Below are 12,671 nucleotides of genomic sequence, written 5' to 3' on the forward strand. Positions count from 1 at the left end.
ATTACTTTACTGTTTGCTGCAATCTCTGAAAATGATCAATTCCACCAGGCATAACAAAAATAAAATAGAAGTTAATCATTTTGTTTATATATTATTTTATTTTACTTTATTTTTTTCAGAGCTTGGTCTGTATTTTAACCCTTCTTACATAAAAGTAAAAGACAGAAAAAAAAGATATCCCAAATTTAGTTGAGGTAATGTGAAATTAGCTGTGGGATAGTCTGAGGAACCTTAGGAGAATCGACTGGGTCTGGTTTGAAGGAAAAGGCCTGCATCTGGAAATCTGAATTGTTTGCAGTTGAACCTAAGATGGTCTACTGCCATCTACTGTCCAGCATCATAATGTCATCAAACCTTTAAATTTGACCAAATCTTTAAAGTGCGCTGAGTACGACGTCAGCCAATTGCCAAAATTGGGCACTTTAAAAGCACAACTTCCAGATTATACTGTTAATTGTTAATGTTTTTTGTTTATTTTATATATATATATATATATATATATATATATATATATATATATATATATACATATATAGTCATTGTTGCTTGTTTATGTGTGAGATTTTATCTAGCTATTTGTTTCTGGTTTTGAACTTTTTTTTTAACCTCGGTCCAGGGAGTGCATTTGGCTAACTCGTACTTTTACAGTAATGTCTATAAGTACGTTGTCCCTGTAAAAAATAAATAAATAAACTAATAAACAAACAATATTTGGAAAAATGGGTGACCTGAATTTTCAAACAAATCTGGAGCATGTAGGCTACTGATACTAACGGATCTGATCTGATCATCGATTTACTACAAGCTTGTTGGAATTTTTAAGGGCACATGAGTCTCAGATCGATTAAAGACAGACAAGGACATTTGCCTCACACCAGAGAATTGCGACTAACTAAATTTAAAACATGGGCTAACTTAAAACCATTAAAACCATAACTTCTATGCAAGTTACTGCTTCTGGTTATCTGACCTCATCGCGAACAAGACATTGCCCTTTTTTATTGGGGGATTTGTTAGACGAAAAGCGGCTCTCCAGCAGACTTCCGATGCAAAAAACAACGGCATCACGTTACGTCCAGTGGTCCTCTGCCACTACACATTTATTCTGGGGATTGTAGTTCTAATCAGGTGATCGTACAACAATTCCAACTACACTGTGAACACCAGCTCCCATGATTCCGCGGTGGAGGAGACGCTGTCGTGCTTGTGTTTTGCTTTTTTTTTCTTTTTTTTGTTATTGTTTCGGGTTACTGGAGAAGCAAAGCCCGAGAAGAAAAGCACGGCTGTACTGGACGTGTTCCAACTCCCCTTTTGGTCTTTTTTGCAAACTGTTTAACCGACTGTTTCCCAAACACAAGGTCGGTTAGACCGTTTGCAAAGAGTGAGCTATAAAGGTAAGCTAGACTTAAATAACGAGTTAATGTGCGCAGATGTTTTTTTTCCCCCTTTCTTCTTTTCTTTCTTTCTTATTCTTTTGGTCCGGTCCGTTTTACCCTTGTGCTAATATAGTTAACTGGAAAATTATGATTAACCTATATATCCTAAGTCTGCAATGGGTGTTATTCCACGATTGTTCTTGAAGTTGCGTCGACATGCATAACTGTTTCCTCGACATGTGCTGCTGTTTGGGCCTAAAGCCTTGCGCTATAAAATAAGAACCTTCAGAAAGCTGCTTTAATTTTTCGTCCCTGATTTGTGATTTTCGACCGTTAAGTTTGAGTAAATACATGACTCACTTTTCCCCACTTGAAATGTAAGTTTAGGGTGTTTTATTAAAAAAGAAAACTAGAAACTCCTGTCATTTAGACTAGATGAAGATAAATATAATTATGTAAAAGTCGCACATAATCCATTATTACAGCACATAGTTGGACATATATGATCTATATGTATAGAGGTCATGTGACCATGCTAAATTAATAATGCTTTCTGCAAGCAAGCAGCTGAATAAGCGATTCCAAAATCATGGCATGTGTATATGTGTGGAATCTGAGCCCCAAACACCTCGTCCAGCATGTTTGCACGTGATGATGTACAGTAGCAAATGATTTCCAGGATGACCAAAATAGCTACAGTGACAAAGCTGTGATATGTCATGTTGCTCAAAGCTCATCCTGTCACCCAGGTTTAGCTCTGGTGTCCTTTCTTCAAGTGTGCACTCAGTCAGGCTATCTTTTACACTGAATAAATATTCACAGACTCCTGGCTTGCTCATGTTTGCATACCAGCTGTCACCTCTCACCTATTTCACCATCAGCACATCTAACCAAACGTGTCAGTTTCTACCTTAAACTTGTAGTAAATAATCTGAAACAATTTCATTTTCTTCTTTTTTTGCTGTTAGGTACAAAAGCAGCTGCTTTTGTTTTGTGTTGCCATGGACAAGGCTTGGCAGGTGGAGTTTAGAAACGTGGGCTGCAGTTACTTCCCTCAGAGCAGAGTCGATTGTCACTACACACTAAGCTCACAGCATAAATGGACCAGCAAAGATTGGATCGGGCTCTTCAAAGTACTTTAACCTTGACATCTGTCACTAAAATCAAGTGAATACAGAGTATATATATCTAACTGAAAAATAACAGTTAACATGTTTTTTTCCCTCAGGTGGGATGGTCATCAGTAAAGGACTATGAAACCTTTGTTTGGGCCCTGGCCCCAGCTGACTATCAAGAGGGCACATATGCCAACTGCTGTGTGCATTTCCATGGTACTCATTGTCCTTATTTTCAAACAATAATAATTTTCCATTGTTTCACAGAATATGTGGTATACTGAATGTTAATAGTGGTGTATATCCAAAGCTAACAACTTGTGAGCTGGGGTATTATTTTTTTTATTTTTTTTTTTGTCTTAAATAGTGCTTTCACATATGTGGAAGAAAAAATCTATGCACCAGACAAATATCCTCCTTAGCTTGGTCTCTTAACACAGACTGCCTTTGTCATGGTTTAAATTTATTTCTTTAGTAAGCATGGGGGTGGATAATGAGGGTGAATGGCTCAAAGGCTGCTCTGCTGACTGCTACTACTCACTGGAAAATATAGTGTTCACGTTGTCCTATGTGTCAGGGCCAGCTAGTAGGAGAAATTCTTTGTGAGGAACACGCGTGCAACAGGTGCAGCACTGACCTAAGGCAGTGATTTATTACTAACTACAGCATACTGTCAATGCAATTCCTAGGGAGAGGAACAAATGAAAAAGTCTAAAAAAACTGCTGAGTGCTCCTCATCACCAATGATGCATGAAGAAGAAGACTGCATGTAGCTAATAAAATGTTGTTATGTCATTTATCAAGTCCATTTTCTTGCCCGTTTAAATGTAGCTTCAAATAGAAATTCAAAAGAGATCACCAATCAAAAAACTTATCACCTGTGCTGGGGAAAAAATATCCTAAGTTACCTTATTTAAGAGGATAGATAAGGCCAAAGCGTTCAGGGCAGGACGCCAGAGGTTAAACGTCATCTGCTCCAGCATTCTCTAAAGCTGAACTTATAAACTCGCATGGCGTCTGCGTACAGTAGAGCCGACATAGCTGACACTGGTGAAATGTGCTCTCGCACTCAAGCGTAAGGTTACGCCGCCTTGTTGCAGTTTCTCTTCCAAATTTGAAGGTGGCAGTAGGGCTAGTATCAGCTGGTGAACTCCACAGGGCAGAGTTCTTTCAGTGGTTCGCTTCAGTTCCAGCAGGCATTTCTGTTTTAGAACAATAATGGCTGCTGACTTGGTGCATTGTCTTCAAGAGCTCATGGAAGCTAATGAAGAAACAATTCTTTGGTTAAAATTTACAGTGCAAAAAAATTAAAATCGCAGTTACCACACAAAATCAGTGAGAAGTCCAGAAATCCAGGAGCACATTATCACAAACAGATTAATAATATAATAGTCTCTTGTTGGTGTTCACTCATGTTTTGAGCTGCATGGTGGATTGGATAACCGTACTCTCCCACAGTAATATGGAAAAAACACACACATATTGGCCAGATATATTGGGCTACCCATACATTCAGCCATGTTGTTCATTCTGCAGAAGTACAATCCTTACAATATCTTGTTGTAAAGGTGACTAATCAGCTGCCACCTGTGCCTAGAAGGTGCATTACAACATGTCCTACAGGTCTTTAATCTACATGTACAAGTACATATAATCATGTTGAAATTTACTTTATATATCTAATTTAAAGTTGGACCAAACTACATATCAAATGCCTGTTTCAATACCTTTTGTAATTGAATGTTATTTATTTATTTTTAAAAAATTTACACATTTTAAATCTGTTATGTGTAATCAAAGATCAGACATGTTTTTGTTTGGCAACAGGTCAGACTGAATCTTAAACATGAATATCTCAAAGAGGCTGTGTCTTAAATACTGCATGAGCAAATTGTTTAACAATAAAATAATAATGCTTTCTCTTTGTGATCTTCACAAAACTACGGATTAAAATCTGATATAATCCTGTTATGGATATTAAAGCACAAACTCGTAAATCCTGTAGAAAATAATTGCAGTGATTACAGTTTGTAGTTTCATCCACAAATGCAGTTTAAAATTTTACTGTGGGCAGGGTGAAAAAAAACAAAGCAGATATGATGCTACAGAAAATAAACCACCTCCTGAATACATCACAACAGCGTGGCTCTGTGATAAAAGAGTCTGGGTGCTTAAGTGACCTGTCTCCAATTTAGGTCAGTCACTCATTGAAAACACTTTGTGCATCATGAAACAAAAAATCTGATTAATTACACTACCGTTCAAAAGTTTGGGGTCACTTTGCCATGGGATTCAATAGGGAAGTGACCCCAAACTTTTGAACGGTAGTGTATCTATAAGCCAATGTAGCTCTTTTTCATTTTCATTTTACAAAGCTTCCTAATATTTTTAATTGAATGACCTGACTTAGGTACACCTAATTTCCAAATAAATAATGTGTGACGTAAAGCCTAATAAAAGTAGGACTATTTTAAAATACAATTATCTTTCTATTTTATTTGATTTTTCTGTAACTTAAACTTTTTTTTAATCACCATTGTAGCCTCCTACCTGCCAAAGCCCAGCTCCCAAGAGTATGTGTTTGTCTATATCGACGCGAAAGAGGAAGTGTGCTCCTACAGCTCCGAATTCACTTTTTGTGCACCAAAGCCACTTGAAGAGCTCGTAGCTCTTGAAGAAGAGTCTCATGGCGGGGAGGAAGGCACAGATATGCTGCTGGTTGTGCCCAGGGCCGAGTTGCTACAGGTGAGCATAAACAGTGAAACTGGAACAATTACACTCAGTGAGATATTGGGGTGAGATAGTTTCCAGGTTGCATAATTAATGACTGTTGGTAAAACACACATCCTGAAGAACCAGTACTGTTATTTATTGCTGCCCCACAAAGACAAGAGCACGACCGTGTTTTTCTTGTTTGTTGTCAGAGTCGGCTGCAGGACTGTCTGCGAGAGCGTGCTGAGCTGTTGCAGGTACAGGAAGCATCAAAAAAGCAAAGGGAAAGAGAGAAGGAGGAGTACAAGAAGGCAAGGGAGGCCTCGGACAGACAACGGAGAGGGTTGGAACGTGATATCAGCAGACTTCAGGAAGAGCTGAAACAGAGTCTAGAGAAGATTGAGGGGATGAAGAGGCAGCAGAAGGTGGTGTATGGGCAGAAACAAATTATAGCCCACATCGTTTAAGAAATTTTTCGTCCCTTTGCTATTTCCATACTTTCTCCTGCTTTTATTCTCAGAAAATTTCTACTTTAACGATTTCCCTCAACAGAAATACAGGAAATTGTTTTCGTTATTGTATTAAAATTACTGCTCGTAAAACCTAATAAAAAATGAAAAAATGCCTCTGGTTATTTAGGAGGAGCGGGCATTAGGAGTATCACTAGCCCAGGAGAAAACAGCTTTAATGGATGCCAGGGAGGCAAGTGAAGTGCGAATCAGAGAGTTAGAGGATGACATCAAAAACCTGACACGGAGAGCTGTGGAAAGAGAGACAGAATTGGAGAGGTTTGACATTTTTTCTTCTTCTTCTTCCCTTGGTTTTATTAGGGTTTTGTGAATAGTTTTGATTGTTCATAACCAAATGTGTGTGTGCAGGATGAAGGAAAGAACCAAGAGGGCAGGCACTCTGAGAAAAGAAGAGGAGAGTGAGAGAAAGAGCCTGCAGGTAGTTAGATCATAACACATGCTGTATAACATAAAAAAAAAAAAAAATATGTTTCTACTGATCTTTTCGACTGTATCCCTGCTTGACTTTTCCCATCTGGGTCATGCATGTCTTTGTCTTAGATAAAGCTGGAACAGACAGAGGCAGAACTCAGGAGTCTGTCTAAAGAGTTCCAGGGCCTGAGGAACTCCCTCGCACAGAGAGACACCAGTGTCCTGCAGCTCCAAAACACCATCACCACCCTCACCCAGAAACTCACAACTGCCCACAGGAAAGAGGTCAGGCATTTCTTGGACTTTGTATATTTTCACTGTCAAGTAAACATGTTATGTATGGTGAATATCGCTTGTTTATTATTTCAGTACATCTTAAAACCTCACTAGAATTAACCTAAAAAATAATGGAGGTATTTTACATTTGGTTTTTGTTGTAATGGTAGACATTTCATATCATATCACCTATGTCAATAAGTAAGCCTTCTCATTGTCAGACGGAGAGTGAGACATCACTGAAGGAAATGCGGAGCCTGCGGGAGCGTCTGCACATGAGTGAGCGCGCTGCAGAAGGCTTAAAGAGTGATCTGAGTTCCATGGTAGCCCAGAGGGATCATGGGCAGGCTGAACTACATCAGGCCCGTCTGCAGGCTGCCCAACTCACCCTTCAGCTTGCAGATTCCAGTTTGGCCCTGAGAGAGGGAAGAGCCCAATGGGCTCGGGAGAGGCAGAATCTTCAGCACACTGTTGAGGTAATGCATTGTTACAGTGCTTAGTGTCTCAAGAATTTAGAGGCGTTAGTTGTGAGAAGTTGTACATAGACATTCCTGCATTAAAGTGGGGAAGACGGTATGTTCTAACCAGAATTAGTAATTATTGGGTGTATGTCATGCCAACAGATGAACCAGGAGTGTTTGGAGAAACTCAATACAGAGATGCAGAGGATGGAGGAGAGGCTGCGGGAGGAAAGGATGGACAGAGTGAAGCTTGAAGTTGAGCTCGGACGAGAAAAAGATTGCAATCGAGTGAGAGACAGTATATTGTTTTATGTCCATGTGGCAGGTGCTTTGTCTTAAATGGTAGTAAGGGCACTCAAACTTGATACGAACAAGAGGCAGATGTCAAAAATTACAATGAGAATTGTGCAACAGTTAAACTGTTCACACCTTATTTGTCACATTATCTTTAAAATGGTTATGATATATTTTATCCTGCTGTTTTTTTATATCTGGCATACAGGTTCAGCTGAGTGAAACCCGCAGAGAGCTGCAGGAGCTGAAGTCTAGCCTGAGAGTTGCCCTAAAGGAGAAGGAGCAACTGCTAGCAGAGAAACAGGTTCAAAACTGTGTTTGATTGCCTGCATGAGAGCAGAAATTGTTCAAAGTGGAGAAAACATAGCTACTTTGTGAGTTGATGTTTACATTTAACAATGTAAGTATATACTGTCTGAGATGGTTAATTACATGTCAGTTGCCATTAAGGTTTAGGTTTTAATTTGGAACTAATTTAGCTACCTTTTTAAATAAAGGCTAGTTATTTTTCTTTTCTAAATATCTTGGTTACAACAACAAATTTTTATCTTGAAGCATAACAACAGGTATACTAGTACTGTGAGCGTCCCAGGTGTTGGGAATCGTCTCTCTGTTGTTGCTCTCATGTTATAGTGCAATATAAATTGTTTATAGTGCAATATAAAATTGTGGATTTCAGGGCAGTCAGCGCTGTGGCTGTTATGTGCCTGCATAGTTTTTGTTGGCTAACCAGCATCACACTCGCCAGCTACAGGCAAAGTAGATAGTGTTTTTAAAATCAGTGTCTAGCTTCATTTTAATACTTGCCAGATGGGAATGTTGCAGGCAGTCTGTGGCACACAATATAGATAAAAGATTAAAATGTTTATTTATACAGTGATAGTCCTATTTATATAATAATAAATGTTGTATTTTTTGTGTTTATTATATAACAGTTTTATTACACATATTGTGGCTTTGGCTTGAAGAAGTCAAACCTTATAAGGGTTATTGCCGCTGAAGTCCCACCATGGCTTGTGATATGCCTCTATTTTCCACTACAGGAACTGATGGAGCACATCTGTCAGCTAGAGCAGAAGATGGGAAGAGTGGCCAGTGCCAGATGGGATGCTGCTCAGATTGCCTCTACAGGTAAATTAAGCAGCACATATATGTACTATATGCCTTTCAGATGTAAACAATAAAAGTGTCATCAGCTATCACTCAAGAGCAACTTTAAATATTGTTCAGTATGCCATATGTTGCATGTGTCAAGAGCAGTGTTCTAAAATAAAAGTGACCTCTTTTTCTTGTGTCTTCCTATGTGTTCTCCTTGCAGAGTGTCCTGACAGTGTGTCATCTGACTTTGAAGATGAAAGCCCAGAGGCTTTGCAGATCCTCAATCCACCAGGACCTCTGGGACACTACAGTCTGTGTGAACAGGGCCAGCCAGACTCTTTGCTCCTCACAACTCCCCCTCCATCCCCCAGGGAGGTGGACAGAAGTCCAGTGGTCATCAGCCAGCCTGCCCCACTCTCCTTGCCACACCAGACTAACCCTGACACTGTGGTGCACAGCTCTGATTCGGTGAGACACGCTTTTTATTATCACCACAGCGCAATTATATATGATACTGAAAATGAGCTATGTCCTCGTGCTGATAAGCAAGCACTCCAGTTAAACATGAGCAGTGGGTCGTTTGATATAGACATTATCTCATGGAAGCAATTAGGTCGCTAGTCTGCAAGTTATTAGACTGTAATAGCTGCTGGAGTTAAGTGTCCATGTGTGTATTTTTGTGTGTGTGTTCCTCTGGTATTTAGGAGGAGGAAGCTGATCCACTTCAGTGTGGAAGGAACAGCTCAGGAGAGGAAACAGCACTTTTGTTGCCTGAGCACACAGACAATGTTCTAAGGTACAACCTACCATTGCAAACACATAACTATTCATAGAACATAATGTATGTAATTATGTAAACACACAAAGGAAGAGGAAAATTGATTGCCTTGCCTTCACATATATATCCTTTGAAAGATCCTACATTCAAAGTGCTGGTATTAGAGCCTCTGAAATGCAGAAACAATATCTTGCTAGAACTGAAAATAAATTGAAAGGTAGTCCCTGAATGAAAGGTGAAAGATTACCAAACAAGTGATGATGTAATAATCGCAACAAGTTGAGCACAGCTGAAGATTTAATGTAGAAAAACTGAGATTTGAACTTCTGACTGTGTATGAAAACAGAGGTTAGACGTAGCAGCAGATATCCTTTTTGTTATGCGTGTTGGTTTTCAACTCCAGCAAACTTCATGTTCCTGTTGACAACAATTTGTGTGTCAGTCCTGATCTGCAAAGTAATCACAGAACAAAACTACTACATAAATACAGGAGAGTTGGAATTTTGCTATTTTTTGAAAATGGAAAAATGCATTAATGTACCAAAACTTAAAGCACAGCTCCTGAGTCAATATACTTAGCTACTTTCAGTCTCTGGCTTCACAGAGAAGTTTCACAATAAATTAAAAGCTTGCAAACACACAAGCATATGCAACATATTATTTATGATGACAGGGTGTCTGTGGGTAGAAGATGAAAGTTTTGAATATGACATCGTAAAAGAAGTTGAGTCAGGGTGAAGCGAGGGAGACTGAGACACAGTCGGAGTGTGGGGGGAGGGGAGGGAGGACAAGGGGACAGACAAGTTGACAGCAAGCTGTAGTAATGATTTACCTGAGGGTTGTACCGCAGTCACGGGCCAATTTTCAGCATCATTAAGGCTCTCGCTCTCCCACTCACCCACTCCTACAGCCTAGCCTCCTCTTTCAACCAGAATGCATGTTTCTTTCAGTTTTTAACACACACACACACACACACACTGCCTTGTCTTCCCTGCAGTGATCTGGCCGACACTTCACTCTGGTAACCGGGGGACATCCAGCCATGGCTACAGCAACTGATCAAAGACAATATGAGGAAGACTTTTTTGGAGGACATAAACGGCTCACTTAAAACACAGACAAATTGTTAATATGCAATTACACCATACCTGCTGTCAACCTTGATTTTCCTCTCCTGACTGTTTTGCCAGTGATGGCAGGTCAACACCATGCTTCTGACAAATTTAAGATTGGTGCGCAGTTTGAAGCAGGAGGCTTTTTAGGCATGGTTGCTGGCATTTAAGAGTTTGCACGCTGTAGCACAATGATTTCTGTTGAATCATTGCAATGTCAAGAGCTTTACGATGGATGCTATGTCGTTTTTATGGCAATTGTGATTAGGAGTCAGGCACTGTAATTATGATGTTTTGTGCAGGCCTGGCTCAACTGAAAATCATGTCAAAACTCTGTTCTAGCATTAAATTCTCAACCGCTGCTTTAGACACTTTTCATGGCAGCATAAAGCAATGATACAGCATCATGCTAAAATATATTGCAATAATGTAGTTTTATGACATATTTCTCTTCCATTTACTCAGAACTAAGATTTGATATGCACTTTCTTGTACGTATAAGCAGTTAATTATCATGCAGATGCAGTTAAGGTGATTTAGTGATGGGGACACTTGAATAAAAAAAGCTTATTGAGCTGATTAATGTCTGTTAAGATAGATGCCACGTGCAACTTATCCATCAGAAACTACATATCATCATTATTAGACAACTGTTGCTTACTAGCTTTCAAATCAGCTGCATTATCTCTTTGTTAATAAAGCAAGATTTAGCTTTTTATAATTACTGAAATTCACTTGATGTTCAATTGAATACTTTAGCATTAGTCTTTACTACAATTTATATTATACAAAAATCTGAATTTATAGTAATGCAGTTCTAAATTTGTGCCTAAAATAATGAAGTAGTAGTCAGAGGAAATTGTCTTCACGTATTCTGACATCAGCATTTAGGTGTTGGTATTTTCTCCTTCCCCCTACGGCAAATATACTACCTAATAAAATTTGCTGCCTGCCTTTCAATCAATACTGTATGCATTTTTCATGATTTTCTATTAATAATTCATTTGAGTTATGCTGCAATTAAACTATATCCTGGTTTGGTTTGAAATAGGTGTTGAGTTTGTGCAATGTTGCAAACAAAACTTTTCCTTGCTTGTCTAAGAAGATTTGCTTTAGATACCTTGATGCTTGATGTTATCTGCTGTATTTGCACCCTAATTTTTACTATGGAAGAGTTTTTAGATGAAACTTTGATACATGTATACTTAGTATGTCAGTTGTGTGCTATCATCATTATCACAATTCTAAACTTCTGTGTTGTGTTTACTCATATTTTATCTACCTTTGATGTGTTTACTTTCTGCTTTCAAACTCATATGAACTCTTATTAAATTTAATATTTGAAAATGTTGCAAGATATTGGTGCTAATGAAAGGGATTGATACCAGCTGGTTATGCTTAAATGATATGAACTAATATGCAAAAGATTTTAAAAACCAGGAGGATTGTTTAAGTCAAAGAAGTACCTGTCTTTCCATCTTCTTAGTGGTCTTGTGTTGCCATGGTTACACTACATGTTAAATTCTCTACATAGTGGTTTGGAGGTTTTTTAAGCTGTGTTCTCTTTTTCCAAAAGATGGCACACAAAATGTATCATCTGTTGTCCTGGTTTGTAGTTGTACTTTGACTTTATGTCTTAAGGTGTTTTTGTCGTATCCACTGTGAGTGCTCCCCGTTACACACTGCAGTAGAGCTTCAGTGGCTTATGGTTTGTTTTGAATGTGTGTGTGAATGTTATCCCACATGTACACTTCTTTGTATTTCCATTCACCATCATGTAACAAGTTTGGGTGAGGTTCAGCTCAATAAAAATATATTCATCACAGGGGCATATTTGTCTTTATTCTGGCCAAAGATTATTGCAACACTTTGATCCTTTACATGACATTTCACTGGTAATTAACTGTCCAATTTCTTTTTGCACAGCCATACTCCCCTTTGGCTCATTGTCTGTTTTATATATATTTCTCATTCTGAATGTTCTACTTACCTTTGGCTCCCCTCAGGGCTGACCTCGTCATCTTCATCCTTGTGCCTTCCCACTCCTCTGGCAGTCTTCTGCTCTCTCATTTAAGCTCTTCTCCTGCCCTCCTACCACACTCCCTCCATCTGAAGTCTGAGGTGACGATAGCTAATTATAAAATCAATGATGCTGGGCTGCCTAGTTTACAGCCCCCTCTAAAACCTTAACTGGGAAATCACTGTGGGATTGATGACTCCCTCACTCTTTATCTCTTTTAATTAGAAATGTAAAAGATATGAAGAGCCAGAGGCCAGAACACATCTCCTGGTTTTTATGACCCCAACGCCTTTCTGCCCAGCACTAGCACACCTTCCCCAAATTTTATTTCCTCTTTTTCCCCCTCCCACCACATGCTCCACTCAACAGCAGATACCTACCTGTTTCTTCACTTTCTCCATACCTTCTCTGTAGGATGGTCAGTGTGCCTCTTTGCTCATGTAGAGGAGGGTGTTAAATTTATGGTCTTTGCACTTGAAAGTATTTCT

The 12,671-nt window shown here is 39.0% G+C and overlaps 1 protein-coding gene across 1 annotated transcript; it reads left to right on the forward strand.

Annotated features, from left to right (window-relative positions):
* The first annotated feature begins 1,156 nt into the window (after positions 1-1,156).
* calcoco1a (calcium binding and coiled-coil domain 1a) lies at positions 1,157-11,991 on the forward strand. Its single transcript, XM_042003102.1, has 15 exons — positions 1,157-1,394; positions 2,345-2,509; positions 2,605-2,707; positions 5,034-5,236; positions 5,416-5,628; positions 5,843-5,991; positions 6,082-6,151; positions 6,274-6,429; positions 6,642-6,896; positions 7,044-7,169; positions 7,384-7,479; positions 8,219-8,306; positions 8,494-8,741; positions 8,978-9,069; positions 10,049-11,991. Exons 2-15 carry the CDS (start codon positions 2,378-2,380, stop codon positions 10,074-10,076), a joined length of 1,959 nt encoding a protein of 652 aa, XP_041859036.1. The 5' UTR covers positions 1,157-1,394; positions 2,345-2,377; the 3' UTR covers positions 10,077-11,991.
* The last annotated feature ends 680 nt before the right edge of the window (positions 11,992-12,671 follow it).

The sequence above is a fragment of the Melanotaenia boesemani genome, chromosome 13, assembly GCF_017639745.1.
Source record: "Melanotaenia boesemani isolate fMelBoe1 chromosome 13, fMelBoe1.pri, whole genome shotgun sequence".
Lineage (NCBI taxonomy): Eukaryota > Metazoa > Chordata > Actinopteri > Atheriniformes > Melanotaeniidae > Melanotaenia > Melanotaenia boesemani.